Here is a 15,025-nt window from a genome sequence, read left to right as displayed (position 1 = left end):
AAACGGTATACATATTGTTGAGGGGAATGGCCACAGGGGATCCCTGCACTGCCTGCTGGTTCCCTTTCTGTCCCCTAACTGTCACCCATCTGTCTTTTTCTTTTATCTGGGGAGTGACTACCTCTCGGTAAGTCCTGTCAATAACCCCCTCTGCCTCCCGAATGATCCGAAGTTCATCCAAGTCGAGCTCCAGTTCCCTAACGCAGTTTTTGAGGAGCTGGTGTTGGGTGCACTTCCCACAGATGTAGTGTGGTGACCCTGACTTCCCACATTCTGCAGGAGGAACATTCCACTGCTTTTTTTTTAGGTTAGAAGAGGAGGATGGGTGGGAGACACTACCTGAGTAGTGTCTCGGTTAATGCAATCACGCAAATATAAACTGATCTACTTATCCTTCCCAGAAGTCCTTTGCTCGCTCCTCCCTCGCTGGCCTGAAGGTAAGAAGTTTAAATGTACTTACCGGCCTTCCCGACAATCACCTCGTACCAACGTCATCTCCTCCCAGCTCCCTCCTCTCACTGCTCTGAAGTGGACTGTTGGCCTGAAGGTAAGAAGTTTGAAAGGCCAAATCATTTCTGCCCTCATTAAGTATTTTGCAGATTCACTGCTGTTATATTGGTAGGGAGGGGTAAGTGGATCAGTTTATATTGCAGCTATAGGATATGATCATGGTAAATCCTCATTGCTGCTCACCATTGTATATGGCATCCTGAGAACAATTGTTTGTGGGGGGATTGTGGGTATGACTTGAGTGACACTGCAAATCCACATAAAGTCCCAGTTGGTATAATGATTAGAAAGAGTTTGAGCTAATTCCATCAACAATAATTATATAAACCACTTAAGGTTCATTTTCATTCATGCTTGTTCAAGAAAGTAGGTTAAAAGAAAAGTGAGTTAAACTGCATAAACATGTCCAGATGTTGGTCCAGCAGACAGACAGTGGTTCTGTGAAAGTGTAACATGGTTGAACCAATATTAACACTGAGAGTTTATTTGGAACTGGAATGTATGGATGGCCTGTCCCACACTGAGAAAGACAAAGCAAAGGGTTTTACTCAAGGATAGGAGTGAAGAACAGGCTTCAGAGAGGAGAAGGGATGGCACCTGGAGAGATGAGGGATCACAGGCACCTTGGTGCTTTTGGAAAATGTGAGAAACAAGGTGTTAGTCTAAAATGAATCATTTTGGAATTTGTGTCATGTACTGCCTTCATAATTATCCTTGTTGAGTTAGAGTGCTACCTGAGAATATTTTCTGGTGGGGATTCACCCAACATTGGCTCAATAAACAATTGTTGAGCTATGCCTCGAGAATCTGGACATTATTTGGGACAATAATCTTTAACCTCTTGCTTGGATTAACCTAAGATACTTCCTGCTTGGCCCACTCCACTGACCACTATTACTGTGAAGAGTTCTGGAGCTGTCTTCATGTGTTACCAGAATAATTTGTAGCACACATCTTTCCTCACTCTTAACTACAGACTGAGGTCATATGAAGGATTCTCCTGTATTTCAAATGTAAGGTAATTAGCTATTGAATGATATGTAATAAACTTATGTATTGTTGTGGGCTGGGTCTCACTGCTGGGTCTCACTTTTCCATGCTGGATCTCACTGCTACTGACACCAATGAGGGAACAAAGGAAGGAAAAGAAACGAAAAAGTGGTTGGACTGAAGAAGCTCCGACACAGGAGCCCTACTCTGCCACCATCATGAAATACGATACGGATATCATGTGGGAAAGGGTGCTGACATAACCTCACTTTCCATCTGATGACTCCCTACCCAGCCACTCCTCTTCCCTTCCACTCCTCCTAGTCACCAGTTACCCATTGACCGATTAGGTCAAACCCTCTACCTGACCTCACCTATCTTCGAGGAGAAAGTGAGGTCTGCAGATGCTGGAGGTCAGAGCTGAAAATATGTTGCTGGAACAGCGCAGCAGGTCAGGCAGCATCCAGGGATCAGGAGAATCGACGTTTCGGGCATAAGCCCTTCTTCAGGGCTTATGCCCGAAACGTCGATTCTCCTGATCCCTGGATGCTGCCTGACCTGCTGCGCTGTTCCAGCAACACATTTTCAGCGCTGTCCTCACCTATCCCCAATTCACCACCCTGCTCATGCCATCCCCTCTATCTGTAGCTCCCCCTGCCTCCACCCCCAGTTCTGGAGAAGGGTTACATCCAAAACGTCAACTTCACCTCCTGATGCTGCCTGGCTCGCTGTGTCCTCCCAGTCACCTGCTTGTCTACTTTGTATCCCAGCTCTCGACACAAATCCCTTTGGCACAATTTGGACAGCATCTTGTTCAACAATACATAAGTTTATTATGTATCATTCAATAGCTAATTACCTTTCATCTGAGATACAAGAGAATCCTTCATAAGACCTCAAGCTGTAGTTAAGAGTGAGGAAAGATGTGTGTTACAATGTGTGCTATTCTGTTAATACATGAAGACAACTCCAGAACTCTTCACAGTAACAGTGGTCAGCTCTTCTGCGAATCAGACCTTTATATCCTGATTGCTGGAGTTGACCTTGACACTGTCAGTTAACCCTTTCAGGTAACTCACTTTGAAGACATTGGGAGTCAGCTATTATTCACTTCTCACTGAGCCTTTATCACATGATGTAAACTCTGATGTTGTGGCCACTACTTAGCCCAGTGCAGTTACTGTTGCTTAGACTTATACATTAATGTAGGTTATTAACACCATCTCCCTCCCTCTCTATGGCACCTTCCCATGAAAACTGCAGAAGGTGCAACACCTGCCCCTTCACCTCCTCCCTGCTCTCCATCCAAGGAGAGCATTTCACCTGTACCTCCTCCAATCTTGTGTATTGTATTCGCTACAATTCTACACAACAGCATTCCAACATCAAACTCTCTCAGTATATTTAACACCCCAACGAGACTCATCGTTTCACCAATTCTCAATCAGACAGGAAAACCCTTCCTGTTCTATTCTGGAGTGTATCTCGATGAGGGAATGAACACATTTTGTTGGAATGTCTCTGGATCTGGCAACAGACTCAATGCTCCCTCTTTGTAAATGAGGAGAAGTTATTGAAAGGATAGAACAGAGTGCGATAGAAAATGTGGAATGGCTTGAGAATGTGAGGAGAAATATTTGATCAGTTGCAGGTAAAGGCTGACAAGGAGTGGTCACACTCAGTGCTCACTTTCTACAAGGTACCTTCTACATGTTAGTCAGTATGTTAAACAAGACATGAATAAATCATTCACATTTCAGACCAATGCATTCATAGCACTGTTCCATGAATGTATACATACTTGGACATCTCAGTGTCTGAGCTGCTATCTGTTAAAAGAATTTAAACAAATGTTATTAATACCAGAGAAAATCATTCTTTCAGATATAGAACATCCTGCATCACAACCAAAGAGTTGAAGTGTTTGGTCAAATGTCTACTTCACAAAAAAATTATACAGAATTTAGTGTGCAAGAATGAGGCATTTTAGATCTCGGAGGTGATTTCCTCGAATTCCAGGATCATTAATTGCTGTTTTATATGCTGTTGCATTGTTTTGGAAATTTGCAAAAGAAAGTCATAAAGGTGTACAGCACAGAAACAGACCATTCAGTCCAACTCATCCATTGTGACCAATCCAGTCCCACCTGCCAACACTAGGCCCATATCCCTCCAAAACCTTCCTATTCATATACCCATCCAGGTACATTTGAAATGTTACAATTTTACCAGCCTCCACCACTTCCTCTGGCAGCTCATTCCATACACGCACCACCCTCTGTGTGAAAATATTGCCCCTTCTGTCCCTTTTATATCTTTCCCCTCTCAACCTAAATCTATGCCCTCTAGTTCTGGACTCCCCCATCCCAGGGAAAAGACCTTGTCTATTTATCCTATCTATGCCCCTCATGATTTTTTAAACCTCTATAAGGTCACCCCTCAGCCTCCGATGCTCCAGGGAAAACAGTCCCAGTCTATTCAACCTCTCCCTACAGCTCAAATCCTCCAACCCTGGCAACATCCTTGTCTATCTTTTCTGAACTCTTTCAAGTTTCACAACATCTTTCTGATAGGAAGGAGATCACGCATTATTCCAACAGTGGCCTAACCAATGTCCTATACAGCTGCAGCATGACCTCCCAACTCCTATACTACATACTCTGACCAATAAAGGAAAGCATATCAAACTCCTTCCTCACTATCCTATCTATCTGTGACTCTACTTTCAAGGAACTATGAACCTGCACTCCAAGGTCTCTTGATTAAACATAAAAATATTAGCTGAAGTAGAAGATGGCACTGGACAGGGTGACACTAGGCACACAGACACACAAGATGGCCCACTGAGCCATTAGTTGGCCACTTAATACATAAGATGGCTGCCTGACCACAATATGGAGAGAGACAACAGAGCAAACACAGGCACTGCCTAGGGCCACCAGAATCCAGCACAATGCACTCACAACCTAGTTGATTAGTTTAAGGCGGGTGGGGGAAAGAATACACATGAGTAATGCACACTGCCCGCTGAAGTGTCTGAGTCCAGCCAACACCTTTGATAGAAATGCTATCAGTTTGATATGGACTCAATACAGAGTGCTAATAGCCAGGGCTGCAGTAATCTTCTCAGGATAAGCAATTCATGCCCATTACTACAGCAATGGACTTCCGCACAGACATTGAAACTGACAGTGTTTGCACTGAAACTGAAAACGACCACGTTGAAATTAACAAAGGTTGCACTGGAACTGACAATGACTGTATCAAAATTATCAACAATTCTGCGCTGATTGCCATAAGCAAACCATGATGCAAAGACAATAATCTCATTACTGACCCATTGTATCACAAGAGGTACAAGTATTTTGACATGTAGGCCAGGATGAGAGAAGAATCATAGCTGACCACTGTGCTATTGGCTACCCGGAGCTCCAGTATTTCCTTCTGCAATAAATATTGTCATTGATCCCTGACTCTGATGACAAGACTGGTGATTTTCCCCATAACAAAGCCACAAGTATTAAGTTAGCCTGGAGCAGTGTTTTGTCGGGGAATAAGACAATGCTATTTTCTGAGTCTAAGGATCAGATGAAGCAAAAATGGCCTTTAGTAGAGTGATATGCTCTTCTTGTCAGATGTGGGAGTTTAGGGAGAGTTTACGTGTTACTGATGATTATGTCTGCAGGAACTATCTTTGGTTGCGAATCCTATCAGATTGAATGGATCTGTTGGAGTGATAGATAGAAGCTATGAAGAATTTACAAGAGCCTGGGGGTTGTAATGGATGGCAGTTATAGGAAGGGAGAAAAGCCCCAGATACAGTTACATAGATGGGTTAACTCCAGGAAAGATAGAGGGGTAGGCAGGTAGCGTAGGAGTCCTCTGTGGATATATCCCCATTCCAAACAGGATTGCTGTTTTGGAAAATGTCGGGGGTGATAGACTTTCAGGTGAATGTAGCACAAACAGCCAAGTTTCTGGTATCAAGATAGGCTCTAATGTAATGAGGGATACGTTGGGTTCCGAGCGATCGATTGTGATAGGGGACTTTCTAATCAGAGGTACAGATAGACGTTTCTGCAGCCAACAGCAAAACATCAGAATGGTGTGTTGCCTCCCTGGTGCCAGGATCAAGGATGTCTCTGAGAGGGTGCAGAATGTTCTCAAAGGGGAGAGTAGATGTTGGAACCAAAGATATAGGAAGGGAAAAGGATCAGATTCCGAAGGGAGGACATGGAGAGTTAGGCAGGAATTAAAAAGGAGGTCCTTGAGGGTAGTAATATCTGGATTACTCCTGGTGCAATGAGCTAGTGAGGGTAGGAGTTGAAGGATAGAGCAGATGAATGCATGGCTGAGGAGCTGGTGTATGGGAGAAGGCTTCACATGTTTGGATCATTAGAATCTCTTCTGAGGTAGACATGACCTGTACAAGAAGGATGGATTGCAATCGAATTGGAAGGGGACTAATTTACTGGCAGGAAGATTGACTAGAGCTGCTCAGGAGGATTTAAACTAGTAAGGTGCAGGGGTGGGACCCAGGGAGACAGTGAGGAAAGAAATCAATCTGAGACTGATGCAGTTGGAAAAGGAGAAAGTCAAACAGTTAGGGCAGGTAGGGACAAAGCAGAGAACAAGGTAGGACTGACAAATTAAACTGCATTCATTTCAATGCAAGAGGCCTAACAGGGAAGGCAGATGAACTCAGCGCATGGTTGGGAACATGGGACTGGGATATCATAGAAATTACAGTGGCTCAGGGATGGACAGGACTAACAGCTTAATGTTCCAGGATACAAATGCTACATGAAGGATAGAAAGGCGGGGGGCAAGAGGGGAGGGGGAGTAGTGTTTTTGATAAGGGATAGCGTTACTGTTGTACTCAGGGAGGGTAAGTCCAGGGAAGTTGTTTGGGTGGAACTGAGAAATAAGAAAGGGGTGATCACCTCATTGGGACTGTATTTTAGACTCCCTAAGAAACAAATTTATCAGGAAATTTCAGTTATCTGTAAGAATAATAGGATGATTATGGTAGGAGATTTTAGCTTTCCAAACATAGACTGGGATTTAAGGGTTTAGTTGGAGAGGAATTTGTTCAGTGTGTCCAAGAAAAATTTCTGATTCAAAACTTGACCTACTCTTGCAAATAAGGCAGGGCAGGTGACTGAGGTGTCAGTGGGGGAGCACTTTGGGGCCAGCGAACATAATTCTACTAGTTTTAAGATAGTGATGGAAAAGGATAGACCGGATCTAAAAGTTGAAGTTCTAAATTGGAGGAAGGCCAATTTTGACGGTATTAAGCAAGAATTTTCAAAAGCTGAATGGGGGCAGATGTTCGCAGGTAAAGGGACGGCTGGAAAATGGGAAGTCTCCAAAAATGAGATAACAAGAATCCAGAGACAATATATTCCTGTTAGGGTAAAAGGAAAGGCTGGTAGATATAGGGATTGCTGGATGACTAAAGAAATTAAGGGTTTGGTTCAGAAAAAGAAGGCAGTACATGTAAGGCCGTACAGGATAGATCAAGTGAATCCTTAGAAGAGTATTAAGGAAGTAGGAGTATATTTAAAAGGGAAATCAGGAGGGAAAAAAGGGGACATGAGATAGCTTTGGCAAACAGAGTTAAGGAGAATCCAAAGAGTTTTGAAATGAATTAAAGTAGATAAATCCCCAGGACCTGATCAGATATAACCTAGAGCTCTGTGGGAAGCTAGAGAAGTGATTGCTGGGCCTCTTGCTGAGATATTTGTATCATTGATAGTCACAGGTGAGGTGCCAGAAGACTGGAGGTTGGCAAACATGGTGCCACTATTCTAGAAAGGTGGTAAGGACAAGCCAGGGAACTATAGACTGGTGAGCCTGATGTTGGTGGTGGGGAAGTTGTTGGAGGGAATCCTGAGGGACAGGACTTACACATATTTGGAAAAGCAAGGGAGAGTCAACATGGCTTTGTGCATGGGAAATCATGTCTCACAAACTTGATTGAGCTTTTTGCAGAAGTAACAAAGAGGATTGATGAGGGCAGAGCAGTAGATGTGATCTATGTGGCCTTCAGTTTGGCCTTTGATAAGATTCCCCATGGGAATCGACAAGGTTCCCCATGGGAGTCTAGTTAGCAAGGTTAGATCTCATGGAATACAGGGAGAACTAGCCATTTGGATACAGAACTGGCTCAAAGGTAGAAGACAGAGGGTGGTGGTGGAGGGTTGTTTTTCAGACTGGAGGCCTGTGAGCAGTGGAGTGCCACAAGGATCAGTGCTGTGTCCATTACTTTTCATCATTTAGAAATAATTTGGACATGAACATAGGAGGTATAGTTAGTAAGTTTGCAGATGACACCAAAATTGGAGGTGTAGTGGACAGTGAAGAAACTTACTTCAGATTACAATGGGATCCTGATCAGATGAGCCAATAGCCTAAGGAGTGGCAGATGAAGTTTAATTCAGATAAATGCAAGGTGCTGCATTTTGGGAAAGCAAATCTTAGCAGGACTTGTACACTTAATAGTAAGGTCCTAGGGAGTGTTGCTGAACAAAGAGACCTTGGAGTGCAGGCTCTTAGCTCCTTGAAGGTAGAGTCGCAGGTACATAGGATGGAGAAGAAGGCATTTAGTATACATTCGTTTATTGATCAGAGTGTTGAGTACAGGAGTTGGGAGGTCATGTTGTGGCTGTACAGAACGTTGGTAGGCCACTTTTGGAATTTTGCATGCATTTGTGGTCTCCTTCCTATCAGAAGGATGTTGAGAAACTTGAAAGGCTCCAGAAAAGATTTACAAGGGTGTTACCAGGGTTGGAGGATTTGAGCGATAGGGAGAGGTTGAATAGGCTGTGGCTGTTTTCCCTGGAGCGTCAGAGGATGAGGTTTATAAAATCACGAGGGACATAGATAGGATAAATAGACAAGTTCTTGTCCCTGGGTTGGGGGAGTCCAGAACTAGAGGGCATAGGTTTAGGGTGAGAGGGGAAAATTTAAAAGAGATTTAAGTGGCAACCTTTCCATGCAGAGGGTGGTGCATGTATGGAATGAGCTGCCAGAGAAAGTGGTGGAGACTGATACAATTGTAAGTTTCAAAAGGCATCTGGATGGGTACATGAATAGGAAGGGTTTAGAGGGATATGGGCTGGGTGCTGGCAAGTGGGACAAGATTAGGTTAGGACATCTGCTCGGCATGGACGAGTTGGACCGAAGGGTCTGTTTCCATTCTGTACATCTCCGTGACTCTCTTACTCTAACTGACCAACTGCCAAACTTGCCCCAATTAATTTTGCCCAAACATCCACCCCATCACCAACAATTTCCTGGTGACTTTTCCACAGTGATATGTTAACCAATCAGCTTTGATTTGTTGACACCCTGGAGCAGTTTCTCCTAGAATGTAAAAAGTAAATAATGGTGAGAACTGTTCTCATTTACCTGTTACACACAAGTGAATTTGTCAAAAAACAACCCACAACAAAGCTTAAGGTTTGGCAGGACAGCTTGCTAAGTGCAGTGTCCAACCTGTGGCATGTGCCAAGTCTAATCCCTGGTATGGAGGGTCTGTCTGATGAGCAAAGCTTAAACAGTTTGGGAGTGTACTTACTGGGAGAGATAATTTTGTTGAAACATGTCGGATTTTTAATGGAGTGGAATGGGACAGTTGTGGGAGATGTGACAGCTTAAGCTGGTGTGCTTGTGGATGGAGACAAGACTCCAGGATGTTGTGTAGTTGATGGCAGGGACATTGGTGTCACTAAGTGAAACAGATTGTAAAGCAAGACTTCAAGGCAGCGACCATTATTGTCAATACCATATGCTTGGGGGAACAGAGGGTTAAGCGAATGAGAACATGGCTTTGTAAAACGGGCTTCAGATTTCCGAGGCATTAGGATTTGTTCTGGAGTAAATGGTATCTGTACAAGCTGGGTGTGCTCATACCAGGAATCATCCGCGTGAAACAAAAACAGGAATTGCTGGAAAACTTCAGCAGGTCTGGCAGAATCTGTGGAGAGAAAACAGTGTTAATGCTTCAGATCTAGTGATTCTTCTCCAGAACAGGACCGAAAATGTTATTTTTTCTCTCCACAGATGCTGCCTGACCTGCTGGGTTTTTCCAATAATTTCTGGGGTTTTTTCTGATTTCCAGTTTCTGCAGTTCTTTCGATCATCCTCATGAACGTTCTCTGTGCTGCCTCCAATGAAATGATATCTTTCCTTAAATAAGGCGACCAAACCTGCTCACCAGCACCTTGTACAGTGACAGTCAGATTTCCCTGCTCTTATACTCCAACCCTCTTGAAATGAGGGCCAACATTCCATTAGCCGTCCTGATGACCTGCTGTACCTGTGTGATAGCTTTCTGTGTCTTGTGCAGAAATCCCCCCCCCCATCCCTTTGTGTTACAGCTTTCTGCAGTTTCTCTCTGTTTACATAGTATTCCGTTCTTTTGTTCTCCCTTCCAAAATAAATAGATTCCCTATTTGCCCACATTGTACTCCATTTGCTGATGACAATGAACTGCTGCCCTAACATTTGCCCAAGACTTGGACAAGTCATAGCTACTCAAAATATTAACCTTGTTTCTCCACATACACTAACTCTCCTGCTGGGTTTCTCCTTTAATAGAATCCCTACAGTGTGGAAGTACACAATTTCGCCCATCGATTCCACACTGATCACTTGAAGAGCATGTCACCCAAGCCCACTGTAACCTCACTTTTCCCATTGACTGACCCACATATCTTTGGACTGTGAGAGGAAAGCAGAGCACCAACAGGAAACCCACACAGACACGGGGAGAACGTATAAACTCCACACAGTCATCTGAAGGTGGCATTGAATCTGGGTCCCTGGCACCATGAGGCAGCAGTGCTCACCACCGTGCCATCTTTCATGACAAGAGAGATAAAATCTTTAAACTATTTCATGTTACCTTATGTCATCAGCCTTTCCATTGCAGGAGTGTAATCCTCCATCTGCAACATTCACACCGTGACTTCTAACTGACTAATAAAAATCAAATGTTCCAGAGTCATATAGTGACAAAGTCATAAAGTCACAGAGTATGAAACTGACCCTTCGGTCCAACACATCCATGCTGACCAGGTATCCTAAATAATCTCATCCCATTTGCCAGCATTTGGTCCATATCCTCTCTAAGCCCTCCCTATTCAAAGAAACATCCAGATGCCTTTTAAATGTTATCACTGTACCAGCCTCCACCAGTGGCAGCTCATTCCATACACACACCACCATCTGTATAAAAAAGTTGCGGTTCAGGTCCCTTTTAAATCTTTCCCTTCTCACCTTAAACCTATGCCTTCTAACTTTGGGCTGCTTTCCTGGGGAAAAGACTTTGGCTATTCACCCTAAACATGCCTGTCATGATTAAGAGATCTCTATAACTTCATCCCTCAGCCTCCGACCCTCCAGGCAAAAAATAGCCCCAGCCTACTCAGCCTCTCTCACTAACTCAACCCCTCCAGTCCCAGCAATATCCTAACAAATCTTTTCTGTACCCTCTCAAATTTAACAACACCCTTCCTATAGAAGGATGACCAGAACTGAATGAAATATTCCAAAAGAGGTCTCACCAATATCCTGTACAGCTGGAACATTACACCCCAACTCCTATACTCAATGTTCTGACCAACGAAGTTACATTTGAACAATATGGTACAAGTCAAAATATTAAACTAAATGCTTGTTTAATGATGCACATATAGAGAAAAAATGTCATATAATTAAAAATGGGGGAATTCGGGCAAATAGCTACAAATTCAATAAAACTTTAAATATCCACTGCACGACAATTTTCTTTGTTAATTTACCTCAATTCATTGATGATTCTAACTGAATGGAGTTTTAGAACCAGATCATAAGCACAAACTATCTTTTCCCCACTGATAACTTGTACTTACCAGTTCTGAGACAATGATGGTAGATTCACAGTCAGCCGGACTTGATCAAGAGCAAACTTCTCAGAGCAAGGGAGTTGAGAATCCCATTTATATACTCGCAGACTCTGTGAAACTGAAACCCCAGTTTGTAAGGAAAGACTAAAACAAGCTGCCAAAAGAAGTTACAACATGAAAACTCTGATAAAATGTCTGGAAAGTGCTTGACTTAGATTGTTTTAGTTGGCAATGAATACACCTCCAGGATACTGTCCAGGCAACCCCCTTGGTCTTTGCAGTAATGTTGGCTGCAGTGGGACTGCACCCAAATCCTGACACAGCTGACTCCTTTGGAATTGCCAGGGAAATTGAAAATCCCAATGGGGAATTCCACTGGGGAATTCCCCAGCACATAGAATCCTGTGGACAAGCTGCTTAAAGTTCTAGGTTTCAGATATTTAATAGTTTAAATCGATGATTCGGGCAAATCGATGATTCACCTGGAGAAGGTGAGAGGATTAAATATCCACTCTATTGCCAGAGTAATCTCACAGTCGAAGAGCCCTGTTACAATCCACCAACTGTGCCATTCAGCTCCCTGCCTGTCCCGACACACTGCACCTCTGTAACCCACACTTACTCTTCCCTAATACCCCACCCAGACCTTTCACTGACCCCTCTCAATCCGACTCGCTTTCCACCACGAGAGGTAACATTCACATCCCACCGCCCAACTCACCCTGCTGCCTGACCTAAGCCTATAATTCTAATGTATACAGTGATGGGTCACAAATGCCATCCATGTGCTCTTAGTCAGATTTCTCCCTCCTCATCATCAGTGGTTAGCACTGCTGCTTTGTACTACCCTCAGGTGACTGTCTGTGTAGATTTTGCACGTTCTCCTTGTGTTTGTGTGGGTTTTCTCTGGGTGGTCCAGAATCCCCCCGCAGTCCAAAGATGTGCAGATTAGATGGATTGGCCATGCTAAATTGTCATTAGTGTCCAGGGGTATGTAAGTTAGGTGGATTAGCAATGGGAAATAGAGTGCTACAGGGATCGGATAGGGTGTTAGTCTGGGTGGCCTACTTCCATGCCGTAGGGATTCTACGACTCTTGTGATACTTGGGGCACAGTAATCTCTCACATGGGTTTATAGAGCTAAGTTTAGATCAGTGTGGTGCTGGAAAAGCACAGCAGGTCAGGCAGCATCCGAGAAGCAGGGAAATCAACATTACGGGCGAAAACCCTTCATCAGGAATAGCTATGCCTGATGAAGGGCTTTTGCCCGAATCGTCGATTTTCCCGCTCCTCGGATGCTGCTGACTTGCTGTGCTTTTCCAGCACCACTCTGCTCTAAACTCTGGTTTCCAGCATTAGCAGTCCTCACTTTTGCCTTATAGAGCTAAATGCCAAGTGCTGGCAAAAGAGAATAGATTAATTTAGGTTATCTGGTCGGCATGATTAATTTAGGATAATCTGGTTGGCATGGACGGGTTGGACTGAAGGGTCTGTGCCATGCTGTACATCTCTGACAGGTGTTGGGAGGTCATGCTGTGGCCGTACAGGATATTGGTTGGGCTCCAATTGAAGCATTGCGTACAATTCTGGAATCTCTCTTATAAGAAGGATGTTGTGAACCTTGAAAGGGTTCAGAAAAGATTTACAAGGATATTGCCAGGGTTGGAGGGTTTGAGCTACAGGGAGAGGCTGAACAGGCTGGGGCTGTTTTCCCTGGGGAGTCGGAGACCGAGAGGTGAGAGGTTTATAAAATCATGAGGGGCATTGATGCATTCATCCACGCAGATGCCTTTTAAATGCTGTAATTGTACCAGCCTCCAACGTTTCCTCTGGCAGCTCATTCCAAACATGCACCACCCTCTGCATGAATAAGTTGCCTCTTAGGTCCCTTTCCCTTCTCACCTTAAACCTATGCCCTCTAGTTCTGGACTCCCCCATCCCAGGGAAAAGACCTTGTCTATTTATCCTATCCATGCCCCTCATGATTTTATAAACCTCCAGAAGGCCACCCCTCAGCCTCTAACACCTTAGAGAAAATAGCCCCAGCTGTTCAGCCTCTCCCTACAGCTCAAATCCTCTTGTCCAGGCAATGTCCTTGTTAAATCTTTTGTGCACCCTATCGAGTTTAACAGCATCTTTCCTCTGGATAGGCAATCAGCATTGATGCAGTATTCCAAAAGAGGTCTCACTATCCCATGCACGGCCACAACATGATGTCCCAACTCCTATCCTCAATGTTTTGATCAATGCAGTTGCATTTGAATAACGCAGTTAAAGTCAAAATATTAAACTGAGTAGTTGTTTAATGATAAACATGCAGAGAATAAAATGTCAGATTAATGAAACCAGAGGAATTGGGGTGAATGGCTGCAACTTCAATAACATTTTAAAGATGACTATAAATATTCATTGCACTAAAGTTATGATTTTTCTTTCTTCAATTCATTTCAACTCACTGTTAATTGGAATTGAATGATGTTTTAGAGCCAGATGATAAGCACAAACTACTTGTATCCTTTCCCCACTGATAACTTGTACTTACCGGCTCTGAGACAATAATGATGGATTCAGGGTCAGCTGCGCTTGATCAAGAGCAGGCTTCTCTGTAACAAAGGAATGGAGAATCCCATTTATATACTCGCAGACTCTGTGAAACCGAAACCCCAGGTTTGTAAGGAAAGCATAAAAAACAGAATAAGTTGCCAAATCAAGATGCAGTCTATAAAGTTTCACAATACACCACTTTCAGATGTCAGGAAGAGTTAGCATTTGAAAGGGCGGTGTAACCACAGTTCTCAAGAGGACTTTATTGTCTGGACAGTGCATGACTTAGATTGTTTTAGTTGGCAATGAATGTATATCCAGGATACTGTCCAGGCAACCCCATTGGTCTTTGCAGTAATGTCGGCCGCAGTGGGACTGCACCCAAATCCTGACACAGCTGACTCCTTTGGAATTGTCAGAGAAATTGAAGATTCCAATCGGGAATTCCTCGGCGCATAGAATCCCGAGGACAAGCTGCTTAAAGTTGTAGATTTCAGATGTTTAATAGTTTAACAGTTACCTGGAGAAAGTGAGAGGATTAAATATCCACTCTAACGCCAGAGTGATCACACAGTCGAAGAGCCCTGTTCCAACCCACCAACCCCTGCCATTCAGCTCCCTGGCAGAGGTAACACACTGCACCTCTGTGACCCATACCTACTAGCCCCCATTACCCCACCCTGACATTGCACTGACCTCTCTCAATCTGATACCCTTTTCACCATGAGTCTTGAGACTCACACCTTGCAGACCAAGTCTCCCTTCTGCCTGACTCTCCACCAAGCCCTGACCTGGCCCACCACACACACACACACACACACACACACACACACACACACACACACACCCTTTAACATTCACCCATTTAGCTGCCATGTTACTGGACATCAGAGAAGTGTGTCATGCAAAGAGGTCAGTGTATCTTTCCAGCCTCAATCATAACGCTGGTATGTGCACAGGCCTGCTCTCCATCAATGTAGCCATAAATACTCAGCCTTAGTGGTAAGGTCACATGTGGTCAGCTAATGTATTCACCTGGGTAAACAGCCAACAGGGAGCTGAGAATCACCCTAAATGGGTCTTGGTCC

At 43.9% G+C, this 15,025-nt stretch overlaps 1 protein-coding gene across 4 annotated transcripts in view; it reads right to left on the bottom strand.

Moving 5' to 3' along the window:
- Positions 1-13,990, bottom strand: part of LOC122555212 (apolipoprotein L3-like) — a 20,039-nt gene extending 6,049 nt beyond the window's left edge. The window contains exons 1-4 of one of the 4 annotated variants that reach the window (XM_043700975.1): positions 13,936-13,990; positions 11,400-11,511; positions 3,302-3,329; positions 461-541 (exon numbers count right to left, since the gene is read on the bottom strand). In XM_043700975.1, the coding sequence (XP_043556910.1) occupies positions 461-541; positions 3,302-3,309 (89 nt within the window). In that variant the 5' untranslated portion in view covers positions 3,310-3,329; positions 11,400-11,511; positions 13,936-13,990. Of the gene's footprint in view, positions 1-460; positions 542-3,301; positions 3,330-9,417; positions 9,447-11,399; positions 11,512-13,935 lie in introns of those variants that run through there. The other 3 variants (XM_043700993.1, XM_043701002.1, XM_043700984.1) reach the window with 3 other exon arrangements.
- Between the last annotated feature and the right edge of the window lie 1,035 nt (positions 13,991-15,025).

Source organism: Chiloscyllium plagiosum, chromosome 1, assembly GCF_004010195.1.
Source record: "Chiloscyllium plagiosum isolate BGI_BamShark_2017 chromosome 1, ASM401019v2, whole genome shotgun sequence".
In the NCBI taxonomy this organism is placed as follows: Eukaryota; Metazoa; Chordata; class Chondrichthyes; order Orectolobiformes; family Hemiscylliidae; genus Chiloscyllium; species Chiloscyllium plagiosum.
This window is presented reverse-complemented; position numbering and strand designations above follow the sequence as displayed.